Source organism: Platalea leucorodia (assembly GCF_965183815.1).
Source record: "Platalea leucorodia genome assembly, chromosome: 4".
Lineage (NCBI taxonomy): Eukaryota > Metazoa > Chordata > Aves > Pelecaniformes > Threskiornithidae > Platalea > Platalea leucorodia.
In genome coordinates, this window is record NC_138826.1 from 72,457,507 (window position 1) to 72,468,060 (window position 10,554).

Consider the following 10,554-nt stretch of genomic DNA (forward strand, 5'->3'; position numbering starts at 1 on the left):
CTGGTCCCCGATGGTGCCGGCCGTCAGACGGTGACCTCGGTCTTGCTGTTGGTGGCGAGGTGCCGGGGGGGCTGGCCGTACAGCGGGGTGGCAGGGCCGAAAGCCTCGGGCGGCCCCTCGGGGCGAAGGGCGGCCAGGCCGGGCCGGCGGGGGCCACAGGGGGGACCCCCATCCCAGCCCCCCGGGAAGGCCGGGCCCCCCGCCAGCTTGGGGCCCTTGGCCTTGGCCGTGGGGCAGCCCTCGGGCAGCGCCGGGGCCTCGGTGGAGGGGAAGGGCAGGGTGCCGGCGGGGGGTGCCTCCGGCCCCCCGAACCGCCTGTAGAAGTCCTCGGGGGCGCTCTCTGTGGGGACAGGGGTGCGGTGTCACCCCCGCAGGGACACCCCCTCCGCGGCACGGGGGGAGCAGGGGCTGGGGGGGGATCCTGGGGGCCGATTGCCTGCGGAGTGGGGGGATCTTGGCCACGGATTGGCTGGGGAGTGCTGTAGGGTTTGGGGAGATCCTGAGCACCGATTGGCTGGGGAGTGCTGTGGGTCCATGGGGGATCCTGGGCTCTGATTGGGTGGCAGTGCTGCAAGTCTGTGCGGGATCCTGGATGCTGAGTGGCTGGGGAGTGCAGTGGATCCATGGGGGACCCTGAGCTCTGATTGGCTGGGGAATGTAGTAGGTCCATGGGGGATCCTGAGCTCTGATTGGCTGGGGAGTGCAGCAGGTTGGTGGGGCAGTGGGGGAGCTGCAGAGCCTCTGCCGCGAGCAGCCACCCCCAGAGCCCTGGGGGACTGGGGTGCTTGTCCTGCCCACGCTCCTCTCCGAGCCCCCCACCCCTTCCCACCCCTCTGCGGGGTCCACGGGGCGCATCCCCCCCGGCCGCCATCCCGGCCCGCGCGGCAGCGGCACTCACCTCCAGCCTTGAGGGTGGCGTAGGCAGCGTAGGCAGGGGACGGCAGGGCCAGGCTGCTGGCCAGTGGCAGGCGCTTGCCGTGGCCATGGGGCCGCCCCAGCGGGGGGGCAACGACCACCGCGTTGTTCAAGGGCGGCTTGTCTGGGGGGGCAGAGGCAGGCGGGCAGGGGGCTCAGCTGTGGGCAGCGCCCTCCCCCTGCCTTTATTCACCCAAGGGAACTTATTTTTCCCCACCGCACCAGCGCCTTACCTGTGCCATTCCTGGGGGGCCCCCGGGCCAGCCCCTCGCCCAGCGGGACCTGTACGCCCCCCATGAGGCCGTCCATGTGCTCGGAGGGGCCATGGCCCGGCTGCTTCAGCAGGTCCGTCAGTGTCCTGGGGAGGGGGTGAAGGGCCATTAGGGCGATACCCCACTCCCCCAGCCCCACCAATGCATCCCAGCCCTGAACCTCCCTCTTTGGAGGCAGAGCTGGGCAGCCTAGGGCTAGGCAATGGCTGCTGGGAGCAAGGAGTGCACCCAGGCCCCCAACCCAGCTTTTGCATGGGGCCTGGTGAGACCCCCCCCAACAGTGAATTGGGGTCTGGCTGGGGCTGAGCCCTCCCGGGGCCGGCAGCACCAGCAGGTGAGGTTGGCGAGGGAGATGCATGGCTCAGAGCAGGCTGCACAGGTATGACAAACCGAGCCAGAGGAACCCAAACTGATGGCGGCTGGAACAACACCTCGGGGATGCTCCCCCGGAGCGAGAGCCTGGTGGACAAGGGGAGAAGAGGTGACACCTCCACTCATCCCTTCAAAGTGCAGAAAACCCCGAGGAAGGGATTGGAGGCTACTTGTGCCTCTTCGGGGAGGAGGATGAACTAGCGGCAGCCTCTGGCGCACGCGCTGTCCGTGCATAACACCATCCTTATAAGTAACAGCATTAAATGTTAAACACCATTACATAAGATAAAGCCCTATTTCGTTTAACATTCATGGACAGAGATGCTGCAGTCCCACCGTGGCACACCGGCGGTGCTGGAGCAGGACACACTGGCGGTGCCGGAGCAGGGCACACCAGCAATGCTGGAGTGGGGCACACTGGCCATGCTGGAGTAGGGCACAGCTGTGGTGCCAGAGCAGAGCACGCTGGCCATGCTGGAGCAGGGCACACCAGCATTGCCAGAGCCGGGCATGCCCAGGCAGCATTGCAGCCTTCAGCAGCAAGTCCCCGGGCAGGACAGGATGCTTCTGCTAGCATGGAGCTTTGTGATGAGGAGACGCGCCATTCCCCCTGAAGAGACCAGGCCCACATGACTGCAAGGGCGCAGGGGTGTCCACCTGGGGCTTTTTTTGGGTCCCTAATCCCCGGCTCACTGTCAGCACGCCTCACACCTCAAAGGCTCTGGCTGGCTCATAGACGCACACTGGGAGCTGCGGCAGGAGCTCATGGTTAGCAAATGGCTGGATGATAAATCAGCAGATTAAACTCAATGTGCATAAATGCAAATTAGAGGGGAAGGGAGGAATAATCCTGACTTGGTGGATGTGTCAGCTCATGGCTCTGGAGCGCTCAAAAGCCCAGCAAACCCAGTGCGGGGAATTGCCAGGGAAAGCAGCGAGAACAACGGGGAAAGCAATGCGTTATGCTCAGGGGTGCGGCTGCTCGGGGGGCCAGAGGGCTGTTCCCAGGACATTTTGCCTCCCAGTTTGGATCCAGTCAACATCACAGGGCAATGGCAAGAGCAAAGCTACAAGGGAGGGTCACTTGCCCTTTGGGTTCATTTCACATCATTCTTGGGGAGCTCTGGGTAACAACCCCCCTGGGATCATTTAATCTCCAACTGGGCCAACAGGACCCTCATGGAGCCAAACAAATTGAAATGAGGGAGGAAGAACCCCTGGCACCAGTATCTACTGGGGGCTGACCAGCTGGAAGGCAGCTTGGCAGAAGAGGGCCTGGGGATCCTGGTGGACACCAAGTTGACCACAAGCCAGCAATGTGTCCTTGGGGCAAAGGCGGGGAATGGTCTCCCAGGCTGCATTAGGCAAAGCGTTGCCAGCAGGTCCAAGGGAGGTGATCCTTCCCCTCTGCTCGGCACTGGTGAGGCCACACCTGAAGTGCTGGCTCCAGCTCTGGGCTCCCCCGTACAGGAGAGACATGGACATACTAGAGAGAGTCCAGCAAAAGGGCCACGAAGATGATGAAGGGACTGGAGCATCTCTCCTATGAAGACAGGCTGAGAGACCTGGGCCTGTTCAGCCTGGAGAAGGCTGAGGGGGATCTCATCAATATATGTGAAGATGTGAAGGGAGGGTGCAATGAGGACGGCACCAGGCTGACAAGAGGTGACAGGGGCAAACTGAAACACAGGAAATTCTGTTTAAACAGAAGAAACAACCTTTTTTCCTGTGAGGATGGTCAAACGCTGGACCAGCCTGCACGGGGAGGCTGTGACACCTCCATCCTGCAGCTATTTAAACCCCGCACCTCCCCAGGAGCCCTCCTGCAGCCAACTGACCCCAGCTCTGGGCCCAGCCAGGCTCCTTTGGCCATGGGTGCTGCACCCAGAGAAGCTCTGGGCGCAAGCCTGGGTGGGCGGTGGGCTGTGCCCAGGCAGGGTGGGGGGGGTGCAAGTCCCCCGAGGCCGTGGGCACAGACTGTCAACCCGGGGAGCTGCTGCCCCATCAGCTCCCACCTTCCCTGGGGTGCACTGCTCGCCAGCCCCCTCCCCACTGGCCATTGCCTGCTCTCGCCTGTCTCCGGGGCCCAGTGCTCAAACAGGCTTGTTTCACCAGGACGTTCAATGTGATTTGACCTATTTTTTTTTAATTTTTTTTTTTTCCCTCAGGTCTGTTTATGAAGCTTGAGCAATCCTTTATCTGTGACTTCCTCTCCAGATAAATCCATCAGTGCTCTTTCTCATAAGCCTACCCTCTGCACCGACTGCCCGGGGTGTGTGGATGTTAACAACTAACAATAATGGCACGAGCAGCTCTTAACGAGCTCTTTCACTGAGGTGAGAAGCATGCACGAGCCCTCAGCACCAGCAACACCTGGACTCACCCCTGCCCCTTGCACCTCGAGCAGTGCCGCCGGCCAGGGCTGCCAGCAGGGCCCCCGGGGGGCTGCACACCCTTCCCTCTCCCCGTCCCCAGGCGGTGCAGTGCAGGGGAGGTGGACCTGGAGGGTGACACTGTGCTGAGGAGCTGCTGTCTCCCCGTACGTGTTTTTGGGGGTTTTATGAGCCCCAGCCTGGTCCCATGGCTGGGGGGCTTGGGGGAGGTCAGGCCACATCTCCCTAGGTCACCCGGCGGTCTGTGGCACGAAGACAGCCCCAGGGTGCACACGGAGGTGGGGAACACAGGGCAGATGCGGCTTTAAACCTGCACTGCCTGTCTGCAATGAAACACACGGACGCTGAGCGCATGAGGCCATGTGTGAAGGTCGCTTGCCACCCAGCTTGCCTGAGCACAGACTCGCCTGCACGGGCATGCAGCCACCTCTGCGCCAAGCCTGGTCGTGCCAATGGGTGCAACCAAGGTCCCCCAAACCAGCTTGGCACGAGCCCTGAGACCAAGTGAAGAGGCAGATCCAGCAGTAGCGATGATGGAGGCCAAGACAGCTCCACGGCAGGAGCTGGCATGTAGCGCTCAGTGCTCCCGAGTCATCCCTGGGGGAGCCACTGGTGCATGAAATGGAGGTGCCCATGTGGGAGCGGGACCCAGGGCCTGGCAGAGCACCCCAGCCCAGGGGCTGACCTGCTTTTGGGAGGCCCAAGCCCCACACCCAGCAGGCCCAACAGGAGAGTGGCTGCAAGTCCTGGGCAAGGGGACAGGGAGCGAGGAGCACAGCCGCCAGAGGAGAGGAGAGATGATGGATTGATGGGTGAAGTGACTTTGCCCTGAGCTGAAGTGAACCGTTGGAGGGGTCGCAGAAGGTAACAGACGCCAGCCGAGTGGGGTGGTGAGGTTTGGAGCAGAGGTGCGGTGGTGGAGGAGACACACAGCACACCGTGGCTGGCACCCTGCCGGCCGTGCCACCTCTGCCCTCAGCGAGAGTGTCACCTTCACCTCCCGGGGGGCACATTTCCCATGGCTTATGGTGCATCTGCTTGGGGCAGGGGGTGCCTGTCCATGCAACCAAGCAGCACGGGCACCATGGGACACCTGCCTGGCAAGGGTGGGACACTCAGGGATGCTCAGGAAGGCTTTGGGGTAGCAAGGCGCCTTTGCAAAACTGGAGTTGCAGCAGGGGGTAACGGAGCTTGGGCAAAGCATTGGGTGGTGGGAGTGAGCCTGCCTGGCTGGACATAGCGTCCAGTCCGGGGACAGCAGTCCGGGTCTCCCTCCCTGCCAGAGCTGTGTCCCCTCTCTCAATCCCCCAGAGAGCCAGGGTGGCACGTGATGGCTCATCATGCTGCCTGCAAACACCTTTTCTAGGTCTTTGCCACCACCTACTACCATGGGCATCGATCACAGGCATGGCCACGGACTGAAACATTGCCAGAAAAACACCCAGTGCAGTCGGATGCACAGTGGGGCTGGGTTTTGGGACTCCAGATAGCATGGGGGGACCCAGAGAGTGAAAAGCCAGCATCAGGGGCTCGGCTACTGTAGCTGCCAGGGCACCGCTCCCGCTAGCTGTTTTGCCCCTCTCCAGCATCCCCGGTGCCCCCCAGGAGGCTGCTCCTTGCCCAACTCTTCCGATAGGGATGTTCACCCCAGCCAAAACCTGCAATCTCCCTCCCCAGGAGGTTTTGGGGAGAGGTCTGGGGTGTGTGCCTGGTCTCCTGCGATGGGCACAGCCAGATCCCGGTGGCCCCCAAGGACCCAACGTCCCTGGAGATCCAGGGCCTGAAGAAAAACACGGGCAGGTGTTCCTGACTCAACGCGGGGTTTGGCCAGGCTGAGCGAGTGCCGGGGACTAGTGCCAAGCGTGAGCTGAGCAGAAAGGACAGGGGTTTGCGGGAGCCGCCATAAGGCCCAGCGGGAGGAAAGCGGATGGGGAGGGGAGGACACATCAGATGATAGCTGCAGCCGCTTGGGCACCTGCTCGCCTGGGTGGACCAGCAGCTAAAGCCAGGAGAAGAAGCTGTGTTGGAGGCGGACGAGGTGTGGGGGTATCAAGATAAGCTGGATGAGGGCTCAGGTGTCTCCGTCTGGGAGGAGCTAGTGGGGTTTCTGCACCTGGTTGCTCTTCCTGGGCTCGGACCAGGATGAAGACCATGATGAACGATGTCTGGAGGTGCAGAAGTGGTTGCCCTCCCCCCCCCCCCAAATGGGAAGCCTGCAAGCAGCAGTGGCAGGAGCCGTCCCAGGGCAGCAGGAGCGCTCCCCAGAAGCGGAAAAACCCTGGTGGGAGGGAGGGATGGGCATGGAAACCAAGCCGGCCGTGCAACAGGGAGCTGGCCCGAGGCCATGATGCGGTGCCTGAGGAGCAAATGAGAAGCTCCTACCTGAGGCGCAGGGAGGGAGGCGAGGTGGCACTGCCCATGCCTTGGGCCGTGTGTGGGTACAGGGGCGAGGCAGCCAGAAATAGCCTCGCTCTCTCAGAGGCGCCGAGACGAAATGTATTGCTCGGGCCCACAGTGGGATGGAGGCGACAGCATCCCTTTTCGGACGCTGTGCTATGTACCCAGCCCCTGGCACTGTCTCCATCAGCCCAGCACCTGAGAGGCTGTGCCAGCCTGGTGCCTTGCCTGGTGCCCGGGGCTCTGTACCCGATGCACCGCTCCCGCCCTGCCATGGCTTGCCGGTCACCATTCCTGTGGAACCGGAGCCGCTCATGGCTTATGCATAAGGACACGGGGCACGGGAGATGGTGAGACCTCTCCCGACTTCTGCAGTGATGGAGGTGCCCTTCTGATTTTGTCCCACAAAGGCAGGCGAGGAAAACTTGCCTTCTCCTGGTCGGTATGCCAGTGCCCAAAACATCTGTGGCTTTGGGGAGAAAAGGCACCGATCTCCCTGAACTCATCAGAGAAGTTCAGACTTGCACGAGTGAGAGGTAGGGGGGACATGGGGAAACGCGTGGCTCCGGCGGCACAGAATTGAGGCTACCTGCAGAAAACACCCCCCCCCAGTGAGTGGCATCAGTCCTGCCGGCAGCTGGTGATGGGAGAAGGCAAGACCTGCTGTCAGGGGATGAGGACCCAGATCCGGGTGTCCTGGGAGCCAACCCCTCCCCAGGCACAGTATCTCCTTCCCAGGAGGTGGCAGGGGAGACCAAAAACAGACACGGCGGCGGGCGAGTGGAAGGGGAGTCGGGAGGCAGGGAGGCTGGCGGAGGCCGTATTGATCCTGTCAAGGTGCCAGCGCTTCCTCAGGCAATGCAGGGGGGGAGGCGCAGGCTTGCAGCAGCACCCAGCCAGGCTCCCCGCCAAGGGGGGGGTGCAGCATGGATCCCCCCAAAACTGCCTCACACGGCTCAGGAGGGCCCTGTGACCCCCATCCATGCCCGGATACAACCTTCCTCCAAGCAGGGGGGTCAGCCTCTGCTCCCCCAGGTGGGTGCAAGGAGTGGGGTGGGTCTGGGGACGGGGTGCAGCAGGTCCGGAGTTGGGGTGCAGCACCCAGTGGCTGCCCAAGCCCCAGGCGGGCAGGTGGAGGCAGACGCCCCAGGGGAAGGAGAGAGGGCGTCTGTGCTGAGGGGTGCAATCAAGGCGGCTCACTGATCGTCCCAGTGAAATCATTTCCTCCGGCCCTGCTTTTTTTTCTTTTAAAGCTAAAATCCCTGAACAAAATAGCATAAAAATGGGTTTATCGCCAGGCTTGATGTCCTCACTGGGAAGACGCAAAGGAGAGCGTGCAGCCCGCTGCTCAGTGAGGTACTGGATTCGGCTCAGCCCTCGGCCCCTCTCTCTGCCCCTGCAGCCCTTGCTGGGCCCCCCCCTCTGTCCCTCCCCCTTCGATTCAGGGCACCCATGGCATGACCACGGCATAACCACCTTGGTGAACCTGCCCCAGCTCCAGTCCTCTGTGTGTGTGTGCACACGCGTGTGCACACGTGTGCATCGCGTGTGCACCCGGGGGAGGCTGAGGAGGGACAGCTCTGAGTCAGAGCCGCAGGGGCAGAGCTGCGCCGGGGAGGCTGGAGCTGCCGGCAGCCGCGCCGAAGTGTTAAACTCATTGAATGTGATCGGTTAAAAAAAAAAAAAAAGAAATAAATTAAAAAAAAGGAGGGAGAAGAAAAACCTACCTAAGTGGAGGAGCTGTGCAACATGACAGTGAGGGGAAAGCGAGGCAGCAGAGCCATAGCTGGGGCTGGGGCCACCAGCCCTGCCCTCCCTTGCCTGCACGTCCTGCCTTGCCCTGCCACGCCCTGCCCCACCCTGCCTGGCCTTGCACCTCCCCACCCCAGGCCAGGGGGGTCACCTGCCCCTCCTGCCTGTCCCCACGTGCCCCAGGGTCGGGCACACGACCCCGCTGCCCCCAGGGAAGCTGGCGGTGCACCCTGCAGGGCTGAGGCCGGGCCGCTCGTGACACCTCAGTGCTGGGAGCCGGTGGGAGGCCGCGTGGCAAGGGGCGGGGGGGGGGCAAAAAACGGGACAAGAAGCGTGTATCTGGAGCCAGGACTGGGGAGGGAGGGAGAGGGGAAGATGCACCGACGGCCACGGGAGCTGGGCAGGAGCGGGGGGAGGCGCAGGGGGTCCCCAACGCTGAAGTGTGCCTGACACCCCGACCTTCCCCCCCGCCAGCCCTGCGCTCAGCCCCAGGAGTGGCTGAAAAGCCAGGGGCTGGAGCTGCAGGGCGTGGGGGCCGGGGGGAGGCTGCCCAACTTTCTGCTGGAGGCTGAGCCCCAGGGGGTGTGCAGCCCGGTCACCTCCTGCAAGGGTGATGTCCCACCCCGGTGCAGAGAGGCAGGCGTCCGTGCACACCCATGCATGCACACACACACACACACACGTGTGCACACACACACCGAGGAGGCGCAGCAGCCACGGCGGAGCTATCTTTGCCATCTCCTCTCTCCCCACAATGCCAGCGAGGCTGAGCCCAAGGGGACTGCGGTCCCGAGTCACCCCATGCACAGCCGGACCCGGTCTTGCCTCCCTTACACATTGGGAAGCACAGCTTTGTTTGGGGGGGGGAAGCCACGTCCTATAGCTCACGTCACCCACCCCACTGGCTGGTGAGGATGGCTCTCCTGAGCCCGGGACAGGCCTCCTCAAGGGACGGAGCAGGTCATTTTGAGAGGGGATGCGTGTATGACCACCCCTTCTCATGGATGCTGTCCTGGCTGGCAGCCCTCCCTGCCAGGACAGGTTGGGGGGCTGCAACCAACCCACCCCCCTGGTGTCTCTGCATGCCAGGATGGGGGTTTTGGGGATCACCTCACCCTCTTGGCAGCCCCAGGGTGAAGCCGGGGCTCACCCTACGCAAGGGGGTGTGGGCTACCACCCACGGGGGACCGAGCAGGGTGGGACACACACACACACCGGACCCCTTTACCTGGAGACGGTCATCTCCGTCTGGGGACCCTGCGCCTTCTCCAGGCCCAGCTTGGTGAAGATGCCCACCAGCACCATGATGGCCACCACGCCGCAGATGATGTAGACGATCATGTTGGTCTTGTCGCGAGTGGGGTCCTCGGGGGTCTCGTCCACCCGGGTGGGCGGCTGGCCCGTGTTGACCCAATTGGGGGTGTCATAGTTGGAGCAGCCGCTCTGGTCCAGCCGCCCGGGCTTGAACTGGCAGCAGAAGCGGTACCCGCAGGTCCCGCAGCAGTACTGGTAGATGCCGGCGTTGCAGTTGAACGGCGGGTCCCACTGCCCCATCACGTCGTAGTAACCGCGGCAGCGGTCCCCCCCCGGCGGTGCCGCCCCGGTGGGCGCGGGGGCCGTGGTCTCCGCCGCCGGTGCCTGGCTGCCGTTCCCGCTCTCACCGGGCCCCCCGGTGCTGGGCTCGCCGCTCCACACCCGGCCCGGCTCCAGCAGCACCAGGCAGCAGATACCCACGACGTAGCTCGGCTCCATCCGCCCGCGGCTCCGGGGGACCATCCGGGCGAGGGGGCGAGTTAGAGCCGCTCGCCCGGGACCGGCCGCATGGCCGCCGAAAAGCCCCCGCGGCGGAGAAACGGGCTGGGGGGGGGGGGGGGGGGGGAGGGAGGCAAAAAAAGGGGGGAAAAAAGAAGTTGGGGGGGGAAGTGCGAGGGGACGTACCCCCTTCCCCGCCTCTCCCCGGATCGGCCGACGGGCAGAAATTCAGAGGCGGCGAGGCGGGCGGCGGGGGAGAGCCGCCGCCTCCCGCCGGCCGGGGAGGGGACGCGGCGGCGGCAGCGGGCGGCGGGAGCCGGCGGGCGGGCCGGGGGCCGGCGGCCGCCCCATCCCCGCGCCTCCCGGCACCGCGCTCCGCGGAGGAGAGAGGGGAGGAAAGAAAAGGGAAAAGCAGCGAAAGCCCTTCGCACCGGGGCGGGAGAAGCGGGAGGAGGAGGAGGAGGAGGAGGAGGGGGAGGAGGAGGAGGGCGGGGGGAGGGAGCCGGCGCGGCCAGCGAGGCGCGGGGGGCTCGGCTCCCCCGCCGCCTGACAGCCTCCCGGGGAAACCGGAGAAGGTCCTTCACCGAGTCCTCTGCCCGGCTCCCCGCCGCCGCCGGGCGGCAGGACGCCCGCCCTCCCCGTCGGGCTGCGGCCGCGGGCGGCCGGGCACGCGTGGCGCCCGGCCCACGCCGCCCCCGCTA

At 64.3% G+C, this 10,554-nt stretch overlaps 1 protein-coding gene across 1 annotated transcript; it reads right to left on the bottom strand.

The window, feature by feature from the left end:
* Positions 1–23: 23 nt before the first annotated feature.
* On the bottom strand, positions 24–9,877 carry SHISA8 (shisa family member 8; the record flags this gene model as incomplete). Its single annotated transcript, XM_082308891.1, has 4 exons — positions 24–340; positions 899–1,039; positions 1,149–1,273; positions 9,330–9,877. The coding sequence occupies 4 exons, from the start codon at positions 9,875–9,877 to the stop codon at positions 24–26; spliced, it is 1,131 nt and encodes a 376-aa protein (XP_082165017.1).
* Between the last annotated feature and the right edge of the window lie 677 nt (positions 9,878–10,554).